This window comes from Rhinatrema bivittatum, chromosome 17, assembly GCF_901001135.1.
Source record: "Rhinatrema bivittatum chromosome 17, aRhiBiv1.1, whole genome shotgun sequence".
NCBI classification, from domain to species: Eukaryota; Metazoa; Chordata; class Amphibia; order Gymnophiona; family Rhinatrematidae; genus Rhinatrema; species Rhinatrema bivittatum.
In genome coordinates, this window is record NC_042631.1 from 50,216,009 (window position 1) to 50,243,920 (window position 27,912).

The 27,912-nt window shown below is 44.1% G+C and overlaps 1 protein-coding gene across 1 annotated transcript in view; it reads right to left on the reverse strand.

Annotated features, from left to right (window-relative positions):
- LOC115079136 (adenylate cyclase type 10-like) overlaps window positions 1–27,912 on the reverse strand; it is a 621,147-nt gene that overhangs the window by 216,485 nt on the left and 376,750 nt on the right. Inside the window, exon 22 of the mRNA XM_029582255.1 lies at window positions 27,627–27,762. Within this exon, the coding sequence (XP_029438115.1) occupies window positions 27,627–27,762 (136 nt within the window). The remainder of the gene's footprint in view (window positions 1–27,626; window positions 27,763–27,912) is intronic.

Sequence of the window (27,912 nt, forward strand, 5' to 3'; positions counted from 1 at the left end):
CTTAGACTTCAATTACCCCAATATTGACTGGGTAAATGTATCATCAGGACACGCTAGAGAGATAACGTGCCTGGATGGAATAAATGATAGCTTTATGGAGCAATTGGTTCAGGAACCGGCGAGAGGGGGAGCAATTTTAGATCTAATTCTCAGTGGAGCACAGGACTTGGTGAGAGAAGTAACGGTGGTGGGGCCGCTTGGCAATAGTGATCATAATATGGTCAAATTTGTTTTAATGACTGGAAGAGGAACAGTATGCAAATCCAAGGCTCTCGTGCTAAACTTTCAAAAGGGAAACTTTGATAAAATGAGAAAAATTGTTAGAAAACAACTGAAAGGAGCAGCTACAAAAGTAAAAAATGTGCAACAGGCGTGGTCATTGTTAAAAAATACCATTCTAGAAGCACAGTCCAGATGTATTCCACACATTAAGAAAGGTGGAAAGAAGGCAAAACGATTACAGGCATGGTTAAAAGGGGAGGTGAAAGAAGCTATTTTAGCCAAAAGATCTTCATTTAAAAATTGGAAGAAGGATCCAACAGAAGAAAATAGGATAATACATAAAAGTTGGCAAGTTAAATGTAAGACATTGATAAGACAGGCTAAGAGAGAATTTGAAAAGAAGTTGGCCGTAGAGGCAAAAACTCACAGTAAAAACTTTTGTAAATATATCCGAAGCAGAAAGCCTGTGAGGGAGTCAGTTGGACCGTTAGATGATCGAGGGGTTAAAGGGGCACTTAGAGAAGATAAGGCCATTGCGGAAAGATTAAATGATTTCTTTGCTTCGGTGTTTACTGAAGAAGATGTTGGGGAGGTACCCATACTCGAGAAGGTTTTCATGGGCAATGATTCAGATGGACTGAATCAAATCACGGTGAACCTAGAAGATGTGGTAGACCTGATTGACAAACTGAAGAGTAGTAAATCACCTGGACCGGATGGTATATACCCCAGAGTTCTGAAGGAATTAAAAAATGAAATTTCAGACCTATTAGTAGAAATTTGTAACCTATCATTAAAATCATCCATTGTACCTGAAGACTGGAGGATAGCTAATGTAACCCCAATATTTAAAAAGGGTTCCAGGGGCGATCCGGGAAACTACAGAGTGGTTAGCCTGACTTCAGTGCCAGGAAAAATAGTGGAAAGTGTTCTAAACATCAAAAACAGAGAACATATAGAAAGACATAGTTTAATGGAACAAAGTCAGCATGGCTTTACCCAGGGCAAGTCTTGCCTCATAAATCTGCTTCACTTTTTTGAAGGAGTTAATAAACATGTGGATAAAAGTGAACCAGTAGATGTAGTATACTTGGATTTTCAGAAGGCGCTTGACAAAGTTCCTCATGAGAGGCTTCTAGGAAAAGTAAAAAGTCATGGGATAGGTGGTGATGTCCTTTCGTGGATTGCAAACTGGCTAAAAGACAGGAAACAGAGAGTAGGATTAAATGGACAATTTTCTCAGTGGAAGGGAGTGGGCAGTGGAGTGCCTCAGGGATCTGTATTGGGACCCTTACTTTTCAATATATTTATAAATGATCTGGAAAGAAATATGATGAGTGAGATAATCAAATTTGCAGATGATACAAAATTGTTCAGAGTAGTTTAATCACAAGCAGATTGTGATAAATTGCAGGAAGACCTTGTAAGACTGGAAAATTGGGCATCAAAATGGCAGATGAAATTTAATGTGGATAAGTGCAAAGTGATAGGGAAAAATAACCCATGCTATAGTTACACAATGTTAGGTTCCATATTAGGTGCTACAACCCAAGAAAGAGATCTAGGCGTCATAGTGGTTAACACACTGAAATCGTCAGTTCAGTGTGCTGCGGCAGTCAAAAAAGCAAACAGAATGTTGGGAATTATTAGAAAGGGAATGCTGAATAAAACGGAAAATGTCATAATGCCTCTGTATCGCTCCATGGTGAGACCGCACCTTGAATACTGTATACAATTCTGGTCACCGCATCTCAAAAAAGATATAATTGCGATGGAGAAGGTACAGAGAAGGGCTACTAAAATGATAAGGGGAATGGAACAACTCCCCTATGAGGAGAGACTAAAGAGGTTAGGACTTTTTAGGTTGGAGAAGAGAGGGCTGAGGGGGGATATGATAGAGGTGTTTAAAATCATGAGAGGTCTAGAACGGGTAGATGTGAATCGGTTATTTACTCTTTCGGATAATAGAAAGACTAGGGGGCACTCCATGAAGTTAGCATGAGGCACATTTAAAACTAGTTGGAGAAAGTTCTTTTTTACTCAACGCACAATTAAACTCTGGAATTTGTTGCCAGAAGATGTGGTTAGTGCAGTTAGTATAGCTGTGTTTAAAAAAGGATTGAATAAGTTCTTGGAGGAGAAGTCCATTACCTGCTATTAATTAAGTTGACTTAGAAAATAGCCACTGCTATTACTAGCAATGGTAACATGGAATAGACTTGGTTTTAGGATACTTGCCAGGTTCTTATGGCCTGGATTGTCCACTGTTGGAAACAGGATGCTGGGCTTGATGGACCCTTGGTCTGACCCAGTATGGCATGTTCTTATTACCCAGACTAGCCGAGCCTTTAGATGCTTGGCAAACCACAAGCACGCCAGCCATATTTCCTGTCCTTCCAAGCGATTAATGCTCCACTGCAGTTCCTCGGCATTCCAGCGATCTTGCACCAGTATCTCCTGAGAGTGAGCCCACCAACCCAGGAGGCTCGCATCTGTGATGAGCACAAACTAATCTGATGTCTCCAAGGAAACTCCCTTACTGAGATGATCTACCTGCAACACCAGTGCAACTGGTCGGTCACCTCCAATGCCAAGTGAAGCCTAACTGTATAGTCCTGCGACTGTGGACTCCACAGGGAAAGCAATGAGAGTTGGAGAGGCCACATCTGCTCCCTCAACCAGGGGACAACCTCCAACGTGGCTGCCATTGAACTTAGGTCCTATAGATAAAACCACAACATCTGGGAAATAGTTCTTCTCAGAGATAGAACTTGAGCAATCAAGTTTTGAATGCAACTTTCTGGCAGAAACACTCTATCCTGTTTCATACCAAAACAAATGCAGAGATACTCCAGCATCTGAGACAGCTGTAAACTGCTCTTGGAAAAGTTTACCACCCAGCCTAGATCCTGCAGTAAGGTGATCACCCTATGAGAAACCTGGTGGTTCTCCTCCATGCTCTTGGCTCGAATCAACCTGCTGTCCAGATACGGGTGAATTAGGATGCCATTCTTGCGCAAGGTTGCTTCTACCACCTCCATGACCTTGGAAAAAGTCCTGGGTGCAGTGGCCAGCCCAAAGGACATGGCCTGAAACTGTAATGATGTACAGGAACGGCAAACCCCAGGAACCGTGATGTTCCCTGCGAATGGGAATATGCAGATAAGCATCTGTCAGATCCAGAGATGCAAGATATTCCCCTGATTGCACTACTATTATTATGGAGCATGCATTCTCCATTTAAAAATGAGTCACCCTCAAATGTCGATTGACTCCCTTTGAGATCCAGGATGGGTCAAAAAGACCACTCCTTCTTGGGTACATCAAAATACATGGAATAGTGGCCTATATTTTCTTGCAATTTGGGAACAGGAATTCTGACCATCAAATCCAATAGCCTCCTTAAGGTAGTCTCCACCTTAAGGAGGCTATTGGAGGGGAGTTGCATAGAGAAATCAAAGTAATCTAGAGGAATGTGAAGAAATTCTAGAGCATAGCCTAGAAATTCATGATCCTGCCTACTAGAAGCCAGGGCGGGAAGGCATATAAAATTTGCCACCCCCCCCCGGCCACACTTGAATGAGAGCATCAATGCCAGCGCTTTCGGATTCCTTCTGCGACTAAAGAACCATGGAACTTCGCATTGCCAGAAGTCGCCAGCAAGTCTAGATATGGGAGACTTCAGCACTCCACTATGAGCTGAAAGGCTTCATCCACTAACTCCCACTCTCTTGGGTCCAAGCTCTTCCTAAGAAAGTCAGCCCTTATATCGCCCTTTCTGGCAATGTGGGAGACAGATATGTCTGGCAGATGGGTCCCGTATCACTTCCAGGACTCATTGTTCTGACATGATCTGGACCCACCTCTGAAAAAAGCGAGTTAGGCACCCATCTATCTCCTGTACCAGAAGTTGAGTCCACAAACCATTGAGAAGATCAAGAGATTCCACTCCCGGAGCCCACATACTTTTGAGGCCTTCTGGGATGAAAGGACTGAGACCTACTGAAGGGATGAGGTCTCTAAGAAGATGCCTCCGTATAAGGATGAAATCACCTGTATTCGAGAAAAGCCACTTGCCTGAAAAGGATGTAAAGCCGGCATCATGTCCTCCGGCAAACGAGACATTTGGGCTTCCCCCATCTATTTGCCATCTTCTCCAACTCATTGCCAAATAAAAGAGAACCCTTAAAGGGTAATCTATTGAGACTGAACTTAGAAATAGTCTCTGCTGACCAATTTCACAGCCACAGCTGACATCTAGCCGCTATCAAGGAAAAAACCCCTCTGGCGGCACTGCAAACAAAGTCACAGCCCGCATCAACTAAGAAATGTGCATCTAATGTTGCTCCTTTTAAAGGGCCTGTGGTGGGAAAATGCCAGTGGCGCCTGATGACATCATCAACAAGGGCATATAAAAGGCCAGCTCAGCAGCACCACCTTGCCTTAGCAATAGGTCAACTCAGTGGCGTAGCTACAGGTGGGCCTGGGTGGGCAGTGGCCCACCCACTTTCCATTCAGGCCCACCCAAATTTGTTTGCAAGACACTGCAGCCAATAAAAAGCAGGCAGCATCAGCAGGCACCCAAGGGAGAAAAAAAAATTAAGAAAACCAGCTGATGTGTTGCAGCTCCCGGTGTCCCACAGCCTCAGTAATACTTCCCTTTACCTTCTAACTGCCCCCGCGGGCAAATGGGAAACATCCTCCCTTCTTCCTGCCCCCGGGCCAATTGGAAGCCTCCTCAGTTCTTCATGCCCCCGCGGGCCAATGGGAAACCTCCCTTCTTCCTGCCCCCAGGCCAATGGGAAGGCTCCTCAGTTCTTCTTGCCCCCCCGCGGGCCAATCGGAAGCCTCCTCCCTGCCAGTGGGAGGAGAAAGCCTCTGATTGGCCGGTGGAGCAGGAAGAAGGGGGGCATCAGGCTGGGAGGAGTGGCAGTGTTCAAGCCACGGGCTGCAAGTGCTGAAATGCAGAGAGCCACAAAGAAAAGATGCCAGCCGCACCAGGAACCGCAATAGAGTAGGGAGTCCCCAGAGCGAGCATGCAGAGGCCGGTTGCTCCGTGGAGTCTCCTCCTTCCCCCAGTGAGCGCGGCAAAACCGCATTTAAAGTAAAAGTGGCACTCAGCCTTGCTGATTTCAGATGGGGCAATTGGAGATCCCAGCAGCCGTAAAAGCAGGCAGATGGGCCGCGGGAGCCTAGGGATATCCTGACAGTCAGAAAAAAGGCTTGAGTGCTGTGGCATATTTTTCTAAAATAAATGTTTGCTGCTTCAGTGCTGCTGAGAAGGCAGCGGCAGCAGTAGGAAATCTGCCACTGTGAAATTAAAGGGGAGCACAGCATTGGGGCTCTAAGCAAAGTGTGTGTGAGAGACATAGGCTGGGCAGGGAGGTGACTGGGGTGTGTGTGAGAGACAGAGTCTGGGCAGGGAGGTGACTGGGGTGTGTGTGAGAGACAGAGACTGGGCAGGGAGGAGACTGGGGTGTGTGTGAGAGACAGAGTCTGGGCAGGGAGGTGATTGGGGTGTGTGTGAGAGACAGAGACTGGGCAGGGAGGTGACTGGGGTGTGTGTGAGAGACAGAGACTGGGCAGGGAGGTGACTGGGGTGTGTGTGAGAGACAGAGTCTGGGCAGGGAAGTGACTTGGGTGTGTGTGAGAGACAGAGTCTGGGCAGGGAGGTGACTGGGGTGTGTGTGAGAGACAGAGACTGGGCAGGGAGGTGACTGGGGTGTATGTGAGAGACAGAATCTGGGCAAGGAGGTGACTGGGGTGTGTGTGAGAGACAGACTCTGGGCAGGGAAGTGACTGGGATGTGTGTGAGAGACAGAGTCTGGGCAGGGAGGAGACTGGGGTGTGTGTGAGAGACAGAGTCTGGGCAGGGAGGTGACTGGGGTGTGTGTGAGAGACAGAGACTGGGCAGGGAGGTGACTGGGGTGTGTGTGAGAGACAGAGTCTGGGCAGGGAGGTGACTGGGGTGTGTGTGAGAGACAGAGTCTGGGCAGGGAGGTGACTGGGTTGTGTGTGAGAGACAGAGACTGGGTAGGGAGGAGACTGGGGTGTGTGTGAGAGACAGAGTCTGGGCAGGGAGGTGATTGGGGTGTGTGTGAGAGACAGAGACTGGGCAGGGAGGTGACTGGGGTGTGTGTGAGAGACAGAGACTGGGCAGGGAGGTGACTGGGGTGTGTGTGAGAGACAGAGTCTGGGCAGGGAAGTGACTCGGGTGTGTGTGAGAGACAGAGTCTGGGCAGGGAGGTGACTGGGGTGTGTGTGAGAGACAGAGACTGGGCAGGGAGGTGACTGGGGTGTGTGTGAGAGACAGAATCTGGGCAGGGAGGTGACTGGGGTGTGTGTGAGAGACAGAGACTGGGCAGGGAGGTGACTGGGGTGTGTGTGAGAGACAGAGACTGGGCAGGGAGGTGACTGGGGTGTGTGTGAGAGACAGAGTCTGGGCAGGGAGGTGACTGGGGTGTGTGTGAGAGACAGAGACTGGGCAGGGAGGTGACTGGGGTGTATGTGAGAGACAGAATCTGGGCAAGGAGGTGACTGGGGTGTGTGTGAGAGACAGACTCTGGGCAGGGAAGTGACTGGGATGTGTGTGAGAGGCAGAGTCTGGGCAGGGAAGTGACTCGGGTGTGTGTGAGAGACAGAGTCTGGGCAGGGAAGTGACTGGGGTGTGTGTGAGAGACAGAGACTGGGCAGGGAAGTGACTGACTGGGGTGTGTGTGAGAGACAGAGACTGGGCAGGGAGGTGACTGGGGTGTGTGTGAGAGACAGAGACTGATCATAGGGTTTAATTGGTGTGTGTGTGTGTGTGTCTCTGTGTGTCTGTCTGTCTGTGTAGGGCCAGTGCTTCCATTAGGCAAACTAGGCAGGGGCCTAGGGCGCCACAATTTTGGGAGGTTGCAAACTCCCACCAGCACAAGAGGTCCTGAGACAAATCCAATACCAAAGGAGGGGGCGCTGTGCCGGAGCTGCTGCCAATAGGTAATCCAGGGAAGGGGTTGCATTTCTGAAGGTTCGCCTAGGGTGCCAAATACTCTTGCACCGGCCCTGTGTGTGTGACTTGTGGGCCGTAAGGACAGAGCTTCAGCAGCTGCTGCTGCTCCTGGTATGTGTTTTCAAGGGAAAGGAGTAGGAAAGTTGCTGGAGAGGGTAAGTGAAGGTGGCATTTTAAGTTTATTTTTCTTGATTGACTGCCATTTTAATTATTGAGTATTATGTGATGTGTCTGCTGTTTTGAAATATTTTATTGATATTTGGACAATTTTTAATAATTTTTATGAGTTTTGTTGGATGTTATTCTGTTCATCAGCTGTTTTGAAACATTTATTAATATAGTTTTACAGTTATTTCTGTGTGGGGCTCTATAGCAGTTTGGCTTGTTCTGTTTTCCTAATAGGAGGTGTATTAGTATTTAGGACCTGATTTAATATTTGTAGTGTTGCCTTTTCATAGATAGGGTTGTTATATGTTCCATAATGCAGACATAGTGCCCACCTATGTTAACCTTGGGCCCAGCCAAAAATTGATTTCTGGCTACGCCACTGGGTCAACTACTGTTTAGTACAGCAAGTTGCCTCAGCGTTACTGGTCTTTGTTCATGAGTTCCTGGTGCCTATCTTCATCATGTGGTCAATCTTCTGTTCTTCAGTGTCTTCTCCTGCCTGCCTGTGCTCCTCTTCACCTCCCTGCCTACATATCCATCCCATTTTCCTGCGGACAGATCTTTGGTTTTGACTTTGGCTTTACACTGTTCTACGATTGAACTCTACCTGCCACTGACCACTGCCTGACTCTCACCACTCTCACCGCTGCCTGCCTTGATCACTTCCTGTCTCTGAGTATGCCTGTAATCAGCCTGCCCTAGACCCTGGCATGCGACCAAACCTTCTCCATGGACCTCCAATTCGTCAGCGAGGCCCCCACCTAAGTCCTGCCAGCCCCAACATCCGAGCGCTCAACCTAAAGGAACTGAGGGCTGGTATAAGTGAAGCTCAAGTTGGACCTCTGCTACAGCCAGATCCGCCAGTCAACTGTGAGGACCTTCAGGGCTCCTCCCTGCAGGTTGCACCAACTCCCCCTCAGCCCAAGAGCTCATGCCCACAACAGGTGCCATGTCGCAATAAGATATGTGCTGAAGTATGCACTCAGCTATGCATACAGGCAGACATGCAATACATGCTAAAAATGCACACACCAGCTGCGCAGCAAGAAGTCACTCAGAAAAGTGCATGAAGGCACTGCTGCAGCCTACCACATTTTTTATTTATTTATTTATTTAGAAACTTTTATATACCGGTATTAGTGGGGACATCATACCGGTTCACATATTAACAAAAGATTTAGAAGTACATTTCAACAGGGGAGGCGAACTGGGCAGGGGGTTAACCTAGAGCAGTAGGGAAAATAGATTAAACAACAAGAAATCAACAAGAGGTCATAACAAGAAGACAACAATGTACATTGTGATTAGATTCCTTAATATAAGGAAAAGGGCGGTCACCTAGGGGGTATGAGCAATAGAGGGAAGGGAGGGTCTATTCTGTGTAGGCTTGGTTGAACAGGAATGTTTTTAGTTTCTTTTTGAATTTGATGGCGCAGGGTTCAAGGCGCAAGTGGACGGGTAGGGAGTTCCAGAGGGCGGGGCCGGCAATGGATATGGAGCGGTCATGGGTGGAGGAGAGATGAGCTGCCTTCAAGGACGGTACATGTAGATTACCTTTGTTGGCAGATCTGGTGGCTCGGGAGGACAGGGGCGCAGTGAAAGGGAGGTCAAGCCAGTTGGAGTTGTGTGTGTGGATAGATTTGTGTACTATGGTCAGGGTCTTGTAGTGTATACGGAAAAGGATGGGAAGCCAATGTAGATCCTTGAGGACAGGGGTAATATGTTCGTGTATGCGTGTGTTGGTAATGAGCCTTGCAGTGGCGTTTTGCAAAAGTTGAAGGGGTATTATTGAAGATAAGGGGAGCCCTAGGAGGAGGGCATTACAATAGTCCAGTTTGGAGGTAAGGGTGGCTTGGATCACTGTGCGGAGATCTTGGGTGTACAGCAGGGGTCGGAGTTTCTTAAGAACGTTGAGTTTGAAGAAGCCTGCTTTGAGGATAGATTTGATTTGTGGTTTCATGCTAAGGTTGGGATCAAGGAGAACTCCGAGGTCCCTAACAGCTGGTTGACCTGAGAGGAGGTTAAGTTTAGGGTCATTAGGTATGAGGTCAGGCGGTTGCGAGGAGATGTGGAGGAGTTCCGTTTTGTTTGCGTTGAGGGCAAGCTGAAGGTTGGTGAGGAGGGAGTTGATGGCTGCAAGGCAATTTTCCCAGTGCTCCAGGGCGTCAGATATAGAGCTATGAATGGGAATGATGATCTGAACATCATCAGCATAGAGATAGAATTTGAGTTTAAGGTCAGTGAGGAGCTGGCAGAGGGGGGTGATATAAATATTGAAGAGGGTTGAGGAAAGAGATGAGCCTTGCGGGACTCCTCCTTGTTGTAAAGGGTGTGAAGCAGAGAGGTTGTTTCCAATTTTGACAGAGAACTTTCTGTTTGAAAGATAGGATTTGAACCAGGCGAGAGCTATTCCTGAGATGCCGATGCTTTCTAGCCGTGTCAGGAGGCGGTGGTGGCTGATGGTATCAAAAGCCGCCGAAATGTCAAGGAGGGCAAGGAGGTAGCTGTGGCCTTGGCCCAGACCTCTGAGGAGGTAGTCGGCTAGGGAGAGGAGTAGGGATTCGGTATTAAAATGTTTTCTGAAGCCAAATTGGGAAACATGGAGGATAGCGTGATCTTCAAGGTAATCCATCAGTTGCGAATTAACAACTTTTTCCATTAGCTTGGAAATAAGAGGGAGGTTGGAGATGGGGCGGAAATTGGAGGGGTCTTTAGGGTCTAGGGAGGGTTTTTTAAGAAGGGGTTTGACGACAGCGTGCTTAAGTGAGTCTGGGACCATCCCATGGGTGAGGGAGCAGTTGATAATGTCTGCTATGGCTCTAGCTATGCTGTTTGGGATGGCTATTAGCGCTTTGGTGGGGATGGTGTCGCTAGGGTGAGAAGCTGGCTTAAGTTTACGAAGGAGGCTAATGATTTCCTTAGAGGAAGTGAAGTCAAGAGTGGCCATTGTGGGTTGGGATGAGGCGGGGATAGGAGTAAGGGTGGTGGGGGCACAGAGATTGGAGAACGGAAATCTGGAGAGGAGGTTGGCGATTTTACTCTGGAAGTAGATGGCCAGTTCCTCACATTTGGCGGCTGCCTCAGAGTCTGGTATGGTAGGAGGGATGGGGGTGGTGAGGCTGGCGACATAGGAGAAAAGCACTTTGGGGTTGAATTTATAGTCATGGATTTTTTTTGAGTAGAAGTCACGTTTGTGTTTGAGTGTAGATAGTCTGTATTCGTGTAATGCTGTTTTGTAGCTAGAGGAGTGTTGCGGGGTAGGGTCCTTGCGCCATATTCTCTCTTTCTGTCTGAGATTATTTTTTAGGATTTTTAGCTCTTGGGTGTACCAGGGCTTGGAGGGTTTTGCAGAGGTGTTTATGACTCGTTTAGAGAGGGGGCATAGTTTATTGGCTATGTCTTCTGTAAGGCTATTCCAGGACGCTAAGGCTGTGTCGGGGTCAGAGCAGATTAGGTTTGGTAAGGACGAGGCTAATGCATCTGTAAGTTTGTCGCTGGGGCAAGTTTTTCTGGAAATTATGGTAGTGTGATGTGTATGGTTACTAGGAAGAGGTCTCATGGCAGAGAGTCGGCTTTCAATGAGGCAGTGGTCGGACCAGGGCACTGGGGTGCAGGTGGGTGTGGTGGTGGTTTGGAAGCTAGAGTTGATAAACATCAGGTCTAGCGTATGGCCAGCTTTGTGGGTTGGGGTTACTATGATTTGTCGGAAGCCTATGGCAAGGAGGGATTGAATGAAGGTGTCGCAGGATGCAGTGGGGGGGAGAGAGTCAACGTGGAGATTAAAATCTCCGAGGATGATGGAGGGGGTGTCAGTTTTTATCCATTCTACAAAAAATTCAATTAAGGGAGACGGGTCGGACTCAAGGATGGTGGGGGGGGGGCGTAGACAAGACAGATTTGCAGGGCATCTGCCCTAAATAGACCTATTTCAAGTTTGGGTGGAGTGGCTATGCTGATGGGTTTGAGGTTGAGGAATTTTTTAGCTGCTAAGAGGATTCCACCTCCTCTTTTTTTGGGTCGGTGGATGGGGAAGATGTCATAAAGGGTGGTTGGGAGTTGGTTTATATGGACGGTGTCTGAGTCTTTGAACCATGTTTCAGTGACTGCACAGATGTCTGGGGTGCAGTCCGTGAGCAGGTCATTGAGGATTGGCGTCTTTTTTGATAGGGATTGCGTGTTGATAAGAATGATAGAGAGGGTGGTGAGGCCGAGGAATTGTGTAAGCGGTGAGGTAAGGATGGGGATGAGGGATTTGCGGAGAGGGGGGGTGTGGCAGGGGAGGAGAGGGGGGGAGGTATTCTGGAGAGTGGGTGGTGGATGCGAGGGATTGCGTAGGCAGCCATATTGGCACCGCTAGCAGTCAGGTGGGGTGGTGTAGTAGGGGTTAAGGAGGAGAAGAGGAGGAGGGTGGTGGAGACGGGTGCATGGCCCAAGATACCAAGTATGGAGCAGGGTCTAGCCAAAGACAGCTCAACCTGCCAAGCCTGTGCTACCTCCACACTCACTAAACTTCCCAGAGACATGAGTGAGAAAATGCTGAACCCGGAAAATGCTGAAACCCGGTAAGAACAAGATAAGGAAATGAAAATTTCCCTAGCCTTTCGACTTTTTTTTTTTTTTTTTTTAACTGAGTTCAGTTCTCCCTGGCTGAAGGCAGGAATGGGTCTCCAGGCGCGGGGTAGAGAATGAAAGCCTTCACTGCCAAGTTTATGTCGACCTGTAACCACCCTTTATTTATTTATTTATTTTTTTAGGTCCATGCCCAAAAAGGCTGCTGGACACAAGGCACTCAACCGAGGGAGGGACCTACCGCTAATCACCTCAGGAGGCAAGTGGGGCTATCCAGCTTCTAGTTTTCTCCTAAAATCGTCCATTTTTTACTTTTTTTTATTTTTTAACTTCAGGCAATCCCCAATAGGGAACTGCATGTCCACCATCTGTTGAAGACAGAGAATACTGGCAGGCTGTCAGGGCAGGGCTATATAACCGGGATGTCAGCTTTACTCTGTCTCCATCTACAGGTACATAACCCACTTTTGGGGTCTGGCCTGCCTGAGTGCAGAGGAAATTTTATTTTGACAGCAATGGCCATGATTCATTGAGCTGTGCACCTACTTCTTGTTTTTCCAAGTACAAATCAAAAAACAAAAAATGATGGGGCAATGAAATCTCAAATTGTCCAAAGTCTTTACCTTTAAAAGATATTTATTTATAATTGCACAAATCCATCATGAAGAATTATGGGATTTACTATAGATTTCCACGGTCTCCCAACATGGGCAGTGTTTCGTACAACTGCATTGGGAGGGACCAATAAATTAAAAAAAGAGAATGAAATAAACAATTGTTACATACTATTTTGTACAAGAACAAACATGGCATCAGAGAAACAGAGAAATACAAAAGAAAAAGCAATCTTACCCCCAGCTTCTAGCTCTAGAGGCAAACAGCAGAACAGCTCTAATGAATAAACATGAAAATTAAAAAATATTTTAGGCAAAGTCATTAACAATAATGGCTAGAAGTGCTAGATAGCTAGGCATTCTTAGTGGACTTGCTTAACTTACCCACTAATAGAGAATGTATGGGAAACGGATGTCACATAGGTAAGATATTTTTTCTTTATTTGTTTATAATGGATATTTGTATATTTGGTAAGTTTCACATCCTACAAATGTAAATAAAACAGATACAGCCTCATTACACATCTGGTATGCTATCTAGCACGAATAAAGGAGAAAAGTAAAAAACTTACCAGTGTTTCCAAGACAATCTATAACAGGGACACATTGGAAAAGCCGATGTGCCAGTCAGCGCTTTATAAACAGAATTAAAGAGTGCAAAAACGGTGCCAAAAAGATCACATGATAGTGACTGTCTGTCAAGCAACGGAGCACTCCCTTAGTTGTGATTTCTAATGTGAAAACAGACTTTCTTGATAAAGGAATGTTACTGAAACTGGAGCTACCCGTGATGCAGGGAGACTGTAACAATGACGCATCAGGAGAGACCCGATGTGACCATCAGGGTCTGAAAGCTAAGTTAAAAAACAAAGATGAAGAGCTTAACCATGGCTATCTGTTGATCAAACATGAAGGGGCATTTCCTGTGCTTGAGTCATTTGATCAAACAAATAAGCAAGTAAGCACTTCCAGTTCTTATGTCTAATATGGATAAATAAGGAACTTCTTCAAAGTAAAGTACATATCTAATGCTAATATTATTTAGACATGACAGTAAAAAAACAGGGGATACTCCCAAATTTTATGCCTGATATGAATAAGTAAAAAAAAAAAAGGGGGTGGAAGCTTCCTATGGAGCATCATGAACTGGTAAAAAACAGGGGGAAGTGCATAAAAAGGAGTATATATAAACCACGTCTCCTTAGATCTGAGAAGTCAACAAATCACGGAGGTTTTCTATGTGTGTAAAAGAAAAACGCAGTTCTTTTTGAAATATAGAGTGGGGATGTAACCAAGGCCAATAGGGACAAATCAATGAGCAAATCCCTTATAAACAAATCACACAGGTGATTACATCATCAGCAGGAGTAGATTTCATAAACAGAAGGTCGAGATTAACATAATGCGTGTTTACAGGCACATTTTACAATCTTTGCTGGATTACCATGATGCAAAAAGTTGGAGGTCACGATTCGAGCTTGAGAAATAAATTCTTCACGTGTAGTGCATAAGCAACGCAAATGGAAAAACTGTCCTATCGGAATGTTGTTACGTAAGTGAGGTGAATGTCAACTGTCATATAGTAATAATTTTTGTCTATAGGTTTTCTGTGGATAGAGAACACAAATTCGTAATTAGGCATACTGTAATATCAAGGAAGGCAATTTATGATGGACAAATACTGGCAGAAAACCATAAATGAAGATTATATGAGTTTAACCAATCTAAAAACATATAGATAGACTTGGATATCAGTATCTTACCATAAGAAGAAGGTATCATCAATCTAGTGTAGCCAGACTTTAATAAATGGCCAAAATATTGAGGAATACAAACATTCATTCTCAAAGTGGGTCACATGGAGACAAGCAATGTCAGGGGCCATGGTTGTTGCAGCAATGAAGACACATCAGGCAGGATTCATGGTGAAGCGTGTCCCCGGGAAGGTCACATCTCTTCCTCCTTCCCCGAGGCTCCTTTTATTGTACATAATTCCATAGCATAGCATAGCATGCAGATTTGTCATCACATCATTGGTTCTTTGCAAATACATATATCATTCATTGGCTGTTACAGCGTCATACCATAAATGTCCTTCCTGGCCTTTATGCTGACTACGTGTAAGCTGGCAGGCGGGGGGGGGGGGGGGGGGGGGGGGGAAGGTCATAACTGGACATGAGACAGTTGGAATATGTTAACCTAGCTGACTAAGTGTAAGAGGAAGTAGGCAACAGTTTGAGATCTATTCCTGGTGCAGGCATGTCTGGTGCAAGTAGATTGTCAGACAGATTTCCTGTCTCAGCTAGTGGCAGGCTAAAGCTTACACAATTTTGCTGCCTTCAGTGCAGGCCCGAGAAAGGGGAAGTTGGATGTGTTGATAGAGTTTAATCCCTGACATACTCTTTCAGGAGCAAAGCTCATAATTCCCACAATGGTGGCTCCAATTGCAGTGCCTTTAATCTATTCATAAATTTTAACATTGAAAGTGAAAAAGCTCTTGGTTAAAGCCAATTTGGTAAAAGTCACCAAAAGAGGAATGAGAGCTTAAGGTACATCTGTGCATGCAGAGAGGGCAGTGGTTACTATAGTAATTGCTTCAGTTTGGGGAATATTAGAATATAAGGATTCCAAATCCATTATGATTAGAAATAACTGGGAGTGTGGAAGAAACAATTGATGGAGCAATTGAATGAAATGGCCAGTCTCTCATACATATGAGCACGCAAGTGCTACCAGAGGTCTCAAAAGGATGTCCACGATGTTGTGGTCCCGGTCGCTAGGTTAGCGACTGAGTCCCTTACCTTCTTTCTCCCCCGGGAAGCCATGCCAAGTCGCGGCGAGTTTCGAGCCTACCAGGCCGTGCTGCAGCGGCGTATCCACGAGGGAGATGCCACCGAGGTCCGAATCTAGCTCCGCCCCTCTGGGGGCTCGCGCATGAGAAAGGACTTCTTAACGGTCCAGCACCCGGAGGCAACGGACAGCTCTCTGGATGACGTCAGACGCCGGCAAGGTACTTAAGCTGGCGTCTGCCTGCTTAGAATCGTCTTGCAACGAGGTTCCTCTTCAGAGTGTCTAGTTGCTGTCCTGTGACTCCTGCTCCGGTGCCTCCTGTCCCAGTCCACAGTATCTGTTTCGGATTCCCTTGCTTGATTCTCTGGCTTTTGACCTCGGCTCCTCTTCGTTTCTCCTGTCTGCCGCCTGCCTCAACTTCTGGATCGTCCTCTCATTGCTTCGCTCCACCGTCGCCTAAGTCCCAGCGGTACAGGTCCTCACGTGCTCCTCCCAGGGGTACCGCGGACTTCCAGGGTGAAGCTTCTTCACGGTACTCAGTCAGCCAGCCGCCAACCCGGCCTTCTCTTTAGCGGAATCCAACTACTCTTCTCCGCAAGGCCGGTCCAAGGGTCCACATTCCTGGTCACAACACACAAACTGTGACAGGAGTTCTGAAAGAGAACCTATCCCAGAAACAATCGGCCTGCCAGGTGGTTTAGAAAGTGATGTGTATATCTTTGGTGAAATATAAAAGATTGTCATCAGAGGATGGGTTTCAATTAGCAACTTAGAAAACTTGGAAAATTGGCTTCACGAACAGTGATTAGTTTAGTGTCAGAAGCATCAGAAACTAAATTTCAAAATTTGATCTTGTAGGGTCGGTGTAGGGTCTGTGGTTAAGGGTATATAATAATTGCAGTCGGCTATTGTTCAATTTCAGCTATATAGCAGTAACTGTCCATAATAACCACCCCTCCTCCCTTATCTGCAGGTTTAATAATGACGGATTTATCCAAGAGAATAGAACTCAATGCTTGTTAATCACTTTTAGTCATGTTACAAGGCCGACAATGTTTCTGTGACTCAAACTGCTGTAAATCAACTAGGATCAGTCTTTCAAAAGTAGCAAGTAGAAGGTCCAAGTTGTCTAGTGAGCAGCATGATGATTTCTGGGCAATTCTGGAGCAATCAGATGACCTCGGTATAGATGAGAACATCCGGATCTTTAGTGTTCTGAAAAAAAAGTTGTAAAAATAAGTGAATCTGAAAGGCATTATATCACAGGGCTAGCACAAAGAATAAGCCTTTCTCCACAAGATCAATCTCTGCGCCTAATAAATGTCTAGTGGACAAGTTTACCACTAAAGAGGACTGAGAATACTGGGTCTTAGCCAAGGGTCTTTTGTATCTGGACGTTGTGAACGCTCATGTGTTGCATTCTGGGAGGACTCGAGTGGCGCTATGTGCCACGAGAACATTGAGATCTTGTTAGTCTAAAAAAGACACAAGGAGGTAGAAGATGTATAAACTGTAGAAGAACATACCAATTCGTCTCCTGACGAATCATATGAAGAGTCGAAGGTGACAATTTTCTTGGAAGCAGCTGGCTTGTTCATCCATGGGTAAATGTTGTAATCCTGTTCATTGCAGAGATATTTTTTGTATTTGGAAGCTTTCAAATCCTGTTGAAAGTTTTGTAAATTAGATTTGAATTCATCCAGTTGATTAGACATAGGAACTAGGTGTGCTTACTTGCTTATTTATTTGATCAAGTGACTGAAGTACTGGAAATGCCCCTTCTTGATTGACACATAGCCATGATTAAGCTGTCTGGTCTGGTCACATTGGGTCTCTCCTATATCATTTGTTACAGCCCCCCTGCAATGCTGGTAACTCTGGTTTCAGTAACATTCCTTTATCACAAAAAGTCTGTCTGTTTTCAAATTAGAAACCACAACTGGGGGATTACTCCAATCCCTGATAGACAGCCACTATCATGTAACCTTTTTGACGCCGTTTATAAAGCTGCTGACCGGCACATCGACTTTCCCGATGTGTCACTGTTACAGCTTGTTTTGGAAATGCTGGTAAGTTTTTCACTTTTCTCCTTTCATTCGTGCTAGATAGCCTTATTACACATCGGGTATTCTATATGGTTCTTTACATTTGTAGGATGTGAAACTTACTGAATGCACAAATATCCCTTATAAACAAATAAAGAAAAACTCTTACCTGTGTGACATCTGTTTCCCCATACACTCTCTACTAGTGGGTAAGTTAAGCAAGCCCACTAAGAATACCTGACTAACAATTCTAGCCATTATAGTTAATGACTTTGCCTAACATAATATTTTTTACTTTTAATTTTCATGTTTATGCATTAGAGCTGTTCTGCTGTTTGCATCTAGATATAGAAGCTGGGGGTAAGATTGCTTTTGCATTTCTCTGGTTTGTTTGTTTTTTTTAATTTGTAAAATTTTTATTTTGTTGATAAGCAATAAACTTTCCATATACATATGAATACAATAACAGCCGCCAAATGCACAAACGTTGCTCATGGCACAAAAAAAAAAAGAAAACATTCAATTCGATCAGATATCGCAAAAGATTGAGATTAACAAGGAGACTGTAGTATAAATCCAAAGGGAAAGCACCATTGGTAACGTAGCATGGTGAAATAACATAAGCTTATGATCAACCAGCATGAATTCTCTAACCCCTTCCCCCCTCCCGTGGACCATGGAAAGATATGTAAAGCTGAGTCAACAGATTAGGTAAGTATAAAACTTCGCAACTGTCATAAGTACCTCATGTTGTATTAAAAAAGAGTGAAGCCATCTCTCATAGCTTGTCCATGCTTGAAGAAAGCATGAGATAATCCTGTTTTTGTAGGCAGTAATTTTGCCTAATGTATGCATAACCATCACTTGTGATTGAATATATTGTAATGACGGAATCTGAGGGTCCTTCCAGAATTTAGCAATGGCACATCTTGATGCTGTGAGTACATATTTAATAAAGCAATTTTGTATTTTATCATGGGCTGATGACTCTTTGTTCAACAGTGCTTGCGCTGGTTCTAGGGTTACAGGAACCTGCAAAATTACAGCAAGTCACTCTGACACCTGAGACAATAAACCCTGTAGTTTAGGACATGACCACCAAAGATGAATAAACGTACCCTTTCCAAGGCATAGTTTCCAGCATTGATTGGAGGTTCCCGGAACCATATGACATAGCCTGATCGGCAATTTACAGCTGTTTTCTATGTGACTCGCAGATATTAACCCTTTCCCCAAGTGTGCATAAACTTGTTTCCAATCCTCCATGTTCCAGGAACACTGTAGATCCTCTTCCCAAGCTTTAATATGGGAGAACTTGAGCCTAAACCCCTCAGATAGAAGCGTATAAATACAAGAGATAGACATGAGACTTATCAGCCTGTCTGCACAAGCTCTCAAATGGGGGTATCCCTAATGCTAGCTCATCTAGAATTCCCTTACGTATTATAAAGTGACGTATTTGCAGATAAGGGAACACATCTTTATTGCTCAGGTGATACCTATCACGTAGCGAGCTAAATGGGACCATACCGCCAGGTTCATATACATGGGAGAGATGGATGATCCCCTTCGCTATCCAATTTCTAAAAGGTTGTGGGTGCGTAGCAGGCGCAAAATGGAGATTGTGAAATAAAAAGGAAATATGTCCTCTGACCCACTAACCGTTTCTTCCAAAGGTCCCAGATTTTTAAAGAAAGTTGGATAGTTTCTGGTAATTGCTGGGGTCCTTTCCATGAAGCTCGGGGTTGCCACAAAATGGCAGAGATGGGCATCTGTCCTAATAGTGCCTGTTCTAATTGTACCCATGGTTTTTTATGTTTAATTTTGTGCCAGTCTATAATGGATTTTAATTGGGCCGCTCCTTGGTAGTGATGTCCACCCTGAGTCTTGGGTAGCATGAGTATTCTTTGTGCTATTCGAGAGCATTTCCCTTTCCATATAAATTTTAGGATTCCCCGCTGCCATTAATCCAGAGTTGTAGCCGCTATATCTATTGGTAAAGTCTGAAGAAGGTATAGCATGCGAGGAAAAATATTCATTTTGACTACTGCTAACCGACCAAGCCAAGAGATATGGTACCGGTCCCATTCTCCCAAATCTTTATATATTTTAGCTATTAAGGGGGGATAGTTGAGTTGAAATAAGTCTTGTGAATTGCTTAGATAGATTCCCAGATATTTAAGCTTTGTGGATGCCCAGCGGAATGGGTGATTTTTCCTAATTTGTTCTGCCACTGCCTCAGTCACTGAGATATTAAGCAGCTCAGATTTGTCCCAGTTAATTTTAAAGCCTGAGACTTGGCTAAATTTTGAAATTTTTTCACGAATCGCTTGAAGGAAACTATGGGGGTTGGTTATAGTAAACAATATGTCATCTGCAAATAAGGATAGTTTTGAGGAGAACTCCCCCACCTGAATTCCAGTGATATTGTTGTTTTTGCGAATCATACAAGTGAAAGGTTCTAAAAATAAAGCAAAAAGTAAAGGGGAAAGAGGGCATCCCTGTCTAGTACCCCGACCCACATTAAAAGGCAAAGAGTAACCTCCATTTACCTTCAGGCAAGCTGAAGGTTCCGTATAGAGTTTTTAAATCCATCTAATGAAAGTGTCCCCAAATTTATAGGCCCACAGTGTTTGAAAAAGAAAAGGCCAGTGAACAAAGTCAAAGGCCTTTTCTACATCAATAGCTAAGAGAAGGAATAGAATTTTCTGTGTTTTGGCCCACCAAATGGAATCTACGGTTTTGCAAACGTTATCAGAGGCCATTCGTCCAGGTATAAAACCGGATTGATCAGGGTGCACTAAATCTGGTAAAAGAGTATTTAACCTGTTCGCTAATATTTTGGCTAACAGTTTCATGTCTATGTTAATTAATGAGATGGGTCAATAGGATCCACAGATTGCAGGATCTCTTCCTAGTTTAGCTAGCAGTGTGACTCCCGCTAAATTGGCTGTCTGAGACAAACTAGTGTGGCCTCGCAATGAATTAAACAGTCGGACTAGTAGTGGTGTAAGGATATCTATACATTTTTTTATAAAAAACTGCAGTATAGCCATCAAGACCAGGTGATTTTCCTATTTTTAGGGATTTTATGGCCCACATCACTTCAGCTCCCGTTATTTCTCTATCTAAAGATTCTATTTGTTGAGGTAGTAGCTGGGGCAGAGGCAGATATTGAAGATAAAGATCTATCTGCTCCTGAGCAATAGAAGAATCAATGCTATACAACTCTATATAAAATCTTAAGAAACGTTGTCTAATGTCCATGTTAGTGGTCAAAATGTGACCTGATTCATGTTTAAGTTTGACAACATTATTTTGAGCCTGTAGCAATCTCAATTTATGTGCCAAGTGTTTACCTGCTTTGTTTCCACCTTCATAGTGGGCCTGTTTACAAAGTTCCAATCGATGAGCTAACTGAGCGGCATCTAACTCTTCTAGGGATTTCCTGCAGTGATCAATTTGTGTCAGAAGTTTTTGTGATCCAGATGTTTGATGCAGGTTACCTAGGAGGCAAATTTTTGCAGTGATGGCCATCTTTTCATTGTTCACTAACTTTTTTAAGTAAGCCCCCCTGGCAATTAATTTACCACAGATGACGGCCTTTAGACAATCCCAAAGGACCATCATGGAAATGCCATCTTTTATCATTAAACTGTATATATTCCTTTAAGTCCCTGCGGATTTGGGTCACAAAATCTTCACTTTCTAGTAGGTTGTCATTAAGTCGCCAGTATTGTTTACCCTTATCATATTGGGAAATTGTAAGTGACAGTCTGATGGGCGCATGGTCAGACCATGTAATTGGTTCAATCATGGGCTTAGACGTCCAATTAATGCAACCTTTAGACACACACAATGGGGTAGATTTTATAAAAGTACGCCGTGCGTACTTTTGTTCGCACACCAGGCGCAAACAAAAGTACGCTGGATTTTAATAGATATGCGCGTTGCCACAAATATCCTTTAAAATCCTGGGTCAGTGCGCACAAAGCTGCCCAAAATCGGTAGCCTGCGCGTGTCAAGATGCACAGCCTGTCTCCATTCACTCCGAGGCCGCACCGAAATCGGAGCGGCCTTGGAGGGAACTTTCCTTCCACACACCCCCCTGCACCTTCCCCTCACTAACCAGCCCCCCAGCCCTAACTATTTCCCTCCCCCACCTTTACCGGGAAAGTTACGCCTGCCCAAGGCAGGCGTAACTTGCGCGCGCCAGGCTGGCTGCTGGCGCACCATGGTCTGGTCCGGAGGCTGTGGCCACACGTCCGGAATGCCCCCGATGATGCGCCAACCGCGACATGCCCCCCGACACGCCCCCGACATTTGCCCCCAGGGAAAGCCCCGGGACTTATGTGCGTCCTGGGGCTTGCGCGTGCCGCCGAGCCTATGCAAGATAGGCTGAGCCTATGCAAGATAGGCTCGGCGCGCGCAGGGGGGTTTGGGGTAGGCTTTCAGGGGTTACACGCGTAACCCACGCTTGTAACCCTTTGAAAATCTAACCCAGTAAATCTATTCTTGAGTGGGAGTAGTGAGCTCTGGAATAGAAGGTAAATCTTTTAGATTTGGGGTATCTATTTCTCCAGGTGTGAAACAGATCTAACCTCTTTAAACACTTTTTAAGTGTTCTTCGATCCTTTCCTTTGGCCGAAGATTGCCCCAGAGAAGTATCTAAATGGGGATTAATAGTTAGATTAAAATCTCCTCCAAGTATGTGATGGCCTTCTGCTTTATCTTCTATAATGCTAGTTATCTTTTCAAAGAATTGGCCTTGGTCAGTATTGGGTACATAAATATTTACTAAAGTGAATTTCTACCCAGCTATGGCAATTGTCAGCAGTATCTACCCTCAGGGTCAGGCAGGTAAGAAATCAATTAAAAAATAAAATCTTTCTCCAACAATATGCCTACGCCCGTGTATTTATGAGCCTTGGTGCACGCCGCCCAATATTGAGAAGGATATAAATGGTGTTTTAAGAGATATTCATAACGACGTTTCAGATGTGTTTCTTGGAGAAAAGCTATCGTGGTATGATATCGTTTTAGGTCAGCAAACAAGCGATGTCTTTTTAGGGGAGTGTTTAATCCCTTAACATTAAGGGATAAAAGATTAATGTCCGCCATTCATATAAGGTGGATAAGGACAGTGAAGTACCCATGAGCCATAACCTCTATCTGTGAAAGATGTTCCATCCAGTATAAGGTATTATAACATTGTGAGGTAGCATACATTTCTGCACACTACCCTTGAGTGCCCGACCATACTGTTGTACCAGATCCACGGTCCCCCCAAGAGTAAACCTCTTCCCAATTCAATACTATCTCCCCATTGAGATTGCATTCTGAAATATAGAGAGGAGGCAGTCACCCCAACAGACTCAGTGACCCCCCAACAGCTTAACATGTGAATGAAAGATAATTTTCTTAAAGTAAAGAAACTCCAGTACATTCAACTTAAATATACAAACCAGTAGGCAGACTTTGATTAAAGAGCTGAGTCACTCCAAGTTACCTTGGAGCTCTCATGAAGAGCTGACTGTGTGCGGTAACTCTAAAGCACTTAAAATCCAAAGTTTAGTGACCGCTGTCAAGTAAATAGATAACATGAGTCAAATTCGTTCGGAGGATTCAAGTCTGATCCTTCAGGGAATCTTCAAATTCCGTATTGTGCCATAATCTTCGACCTCCTTTAGCAACCCGTTGCCACTTAGGGGGATCTTCCCTCCTGTATGGTAATTTCGTGGTAGTAGTGGGCACTTAGAATCCGGAGTATCCAGCATCTTTTAGGACTCTAGATGCATCCTGCAGTGTCTTCACCTGGTTAGTGACTCCTTTCAAGATAAAGCTCAATCCAAAAGGGAAGAGCCATCGGTATTTTACATTGTCCTTGCGAAGGGTCTCCGTTATACTCCACATTTTCTGGCGTTTGCGAACAGTCACTGGAGAAGATCAGCAAAGATCATTACCTCAGATCCATGCTGTTTGTTTCCTTGCAGCCGCAGCGACCTGATCCTTGGTATGGTAATCGTGATAGCAAGCGATAATGTCCCTTGGTTTGTTGTTTGGACTCGCTCCCAGGGTACGGTGTGCGCGGTCTATTTTTATGGATAGTGAGTTGTTAATGTCCGGAGTGTCACTATTTCCAGTCAGCAGCATGTTACTAATCTGAATAGCCACCTCTGTGCAGTTTAGATTTTCAGGAGTTTCTGGGATACCTCTGAATCTGAGGTTTTGGCGTCGGGAGTGATTCTCCAAGTCTTCAACTTTCTCTGATAAATGCTCTATTTCAGTAAATAGAGAGGAATGCATATCACAGAACAGTTTGATGTCCTCGCCATGTGCGTCGACTCTCGATTCAATTTCAAAAATCCTCCGCCCATTGTCAGCAATTTCTTCCTTCAGTTCGTCAATCGAGGTCATTATTTCTGCTTTATGCTCCTGTAAATCTTTTATTAGGTCCGCAAACCATCGTTTCATTTCTGCCCATGTCAGTAGCTCATCATCCGCCAAAGAGGGGAGAACCCCGATTTCGCTCGTGAGTGGGCCTTCCCCCTCGAGCGCCATTGCTGCCGTCTCTGGCCCTACGTCCTGCGCTAATTTCTGGTACGAGAACTTCTTAAAATCAACCGATTTTTTCCTTACCGACATCAGCGTTCAGTAGAGGGGAGAGATTGTAAAGAAATCGGTGTTTTGCGCGTAGGATACCTATGGTAAATGGAGATTTCTAAAGCTGTTGGAGGAGAATCCCGATTAAGTTGTCATCTGCAAGCGTGATGTCACTTCTTCCGTATTTCTCTGTTTTTCTGATGCCATATTTGTCCTTGTACAAAAAATATGTAACAATTGTTTATTTCACTCTATTTTAAAATTTTGGTCCCTCCCGATGCAGGTGTACGAATCACAGTCTGTGTCGGGGGACTATGGACATTTATAATAAATCCCATAATTCTTTGTGACACATAATCAAATATCTTTTAAAGATAAAGACTTTGGACAATTTGAGATTTCACTGCCCCATCATTTATCAGCCCTTATTTACTTGTGACATGGGCACTGGAACCAGGCTGAGGAGTCTTGGCAATGAATACTACCTGCAGTTCTCCGCAGAAAAGACTGGCAGTGGAGACACCAAGAAAATGATCCAAAGAACACTGCAAAAGTCCAGTACACATCCATCTCTTATCAACTCCAGAACCTACTGTTCTGATGTGAACTTGACCCACCTCCAACAAACAATAGGGTCAACCCCCTATCTCCTGATGTCGGGGATGCGTTGGCACACCTTCATTGGGGGGCTCAGGGTCTCCACCACCCAAGCCTGCGCCCTGTCTGGGCTGCATGTGACGAAAGGACTGAGACGATTAAACATAGAGTTCTCTGAAGGGCAATTCCTCTGTAGGGTAGAAAACATTTGAAACTCCTAGCACGACCTCTCGTGCTGAAGAAGCGAGGTGTCTGAACTTGGGACTCACCCCACTTATTGGCCATTTTCTCCAGCTCACTTTCAAACAAGAGGGAGCCTTTAAAGGGCAATTTCGTAAGGTTAAACTTCAAGAATGTATGAGCCAACCAATTTTTCAGCCATAGCAATTTCTCAGCCATAGCTGATAGGAAAACAAAAAGAATAGATGCCTCGGTCTACTCCCGCGTGCACCTTTTAAAATCTACCCCATAGCGTTTAGGGGTAGATTTTAAAAGGTGCGCACAGGAGTAGATTTGTTTGCGCAAACCCCGAAAACCTACCCTTGCCTCCCCCTGCGTGCGCCGAGCCTATCTTGCATTCCTCGGAGGGAACGGAGGCAGCCTGCGCGGCTTGGCGTGTGCAAGTTGCACAATTGTGCATCCCCTTGTGGGCGCCGACCCTGGATTTTATAACATGCGTGCGGCAGCATGCTATAAAATGTTATAAAATCGGGCGTAGATTTTAAAATCTGCCCCTATATCCGTAAGATTTCACGATATGTGCTGTGCTCACTGTATAAGATACGGATTTTTATTTCACGTCTAAGGAATACAAGTATAGCTCTCAATGTATCACTTCATTCCTCCATTGCTGGAGTTTAAACATGCTTCACATACACTCTGCATGCATTGATTATATGTGCTTTATTGATCACTGTAGTATTGGGTATTAATAGTTCATAAGAACATAAGAACATAAGAAATTGCCATGCTGGGTCAGACCAAGGGTCCATCAAGCCCAGCATCCTGTTTCCAACAGAGGCTAAAACCAGGCCACAAGAACCTGGCAATTACCCAAACACTAAGAAGATCCCATGCTACTGATGCAATTTATAGCAGTGGCTATTCTTTAAGTAAACTTGCTTAATAGCCATTAATGGACTTCTCCTCCAAGAACTTATTCAAACCTTTTTTGAACCCAGCTACACTAACTGCACTAACCACATCCTCTGGCAACAAATTCCAGAGCTTTATTGTGCATTGAGTGAAAAAGAATTTTCTCTTGGACATCTTGGACTAAGTTCATTACCCATTCCTTGGGTCACCATTGCAGTATAATAAAGTTATTTCTCTGTTGTCCATCATCACTGAGACTCCACCTGTTGTGGTGAGTCACCACAGGGCTCCTCCCTGTGGGTGGAGTCTACCCTTACCACGACCCAGGGGCTCACTGTCTAACTCTAGACACACAGAACATAACAAGTTGAACTGGAAAAGGTACAGTTCATATTTTTCACTCATTTTTTTACTTATTGGTTACTTATTGGTTTTTTACTTATTGGTTACTAACATTTTAGACAACTAAGAAATAGAAACCTTAATCAATATCAGTACCTTGATATCAATACTTTTCACTGATTTTTGAACAAAGAATATAAATTACTCTTGCGCACTGTATGACCAATGCGGTTTTTTGAATTTAGGAGCCAATAGATGAATCGCATTCACAAGATTATGACTTACTTTTAAAGTGACAAGGTCAGTCTATGCATAAGAAAAGACATTTTTACTTAAATGTTATTTCAAATAAATGCAATTCATATTGAAACAATGTATATACATGATTAGTGACAATTTCATGTACATTTTTACAGATTCAATGCTATTGCGGATAACGTATGCACAGACATAAGTGACATACAAGTCTACAGCTTGTTCAGCTACCCTGAGTCCAAATAAAAAATAGATATATACAAAAAATAGATATATCTAAGGTAAAAAAAAATTTCAAATTAGTAAATTATATTGATAATTGCCGACCAACTTAGGTTATATTGCATTACTAAAAATACATTTTTTTGATATCATAAATTGAGAATCAATATTTTGGATATCAGCTTTGTAAATTGGAGTTTTTTTTTACATGGGCAAATTGCAACCGTAAAGATTTTTTAATAGTTTTATCTCAACTGTCACCATTTTTGAATTTTTAGTTTTTAAAAAATGTTTTTAGCAAAAATGTTTCTATTTTTTTGTAATTTAATATTTATGTTTTATTTATATTTGAGTTATTAATATTTGATTTTTTATATACAGTGTTATGTATAATTTATTTTTAGCCCCTGAGGCAGCCGTTGTGATAACGGCGAAACTTGGCCAGAGCCGGGCTGTAATATTTTAGATAAGCACTCTCTAAAGCAGCTTCGTGGACAAGAGCACGCTGTATTTCTGAACTAGTCCTCCCAGAGCTTATTCTGGTGCCCCCCTTTTTAAACCTTTCATTTACACCTGCCCCAACTTGTCCAGCCTCACCCCTTACAGCGTTTCCCTAGACCTGTTGTCTATAATCCATTATTTTAACTGCCCAAGTAACCTGTAATTTAACCTGTAACTCATTTTGCATCCCAATGCCCCCCATTAATCAGCGCTTCAAAGTTGTGAGCCCTCCACCTAGTATTTAACAGCCTTCTAGTTTCCTTGTCCTTACTTGAATGGACCCGAATATTAATCTGTACTGAAGTTATTTATCGTATCTTAATCTGTACTGAAGTTATTTATCGTCTTGTTTTTAAATGCTCCTTATTTTTAAATGTTCATTGTATCGCTCCCATGTGACTGCTTTATATGTTCCTTGTATCGCACCCAAGCGACTGTTATGTTTTTCAGTGTAAACCGGTGTGATCTGTACTCTATACAGGAATGTCGGTATATAAGAATTTAAAAATAAATAAATAAATAAATAGATACATCTCCACTTAAATAAAGAATTGAAAAAGATCAAGGCATCTATTCTTTTTGTTTTCCTAATGGCTTTTTTAGATCACCTACCTTCATGCTTCTTGGGACTCAGCCATAGCTGATGCCTGGTCTCTATTACCGAAGTCACCCCTCTGGCCAAAGTGTGAACCAAATCGCAGCCCGCATCTGCCAAAAAAGGTGGCTGCTGGTTAGAACGCTGCCCTGGAATTCACACAAAGCTCATCGACCTCCTGAGAAAGAAGTAAACAAGAGTGAGCCACCAGGGAACAAAAAGAAGCTATCTGCAAATTCATTGCAATTGCTTCAAAACCTTGCTTAAGGATAGCCTCAATTCTCCTATCTTGTGCATTCAAGG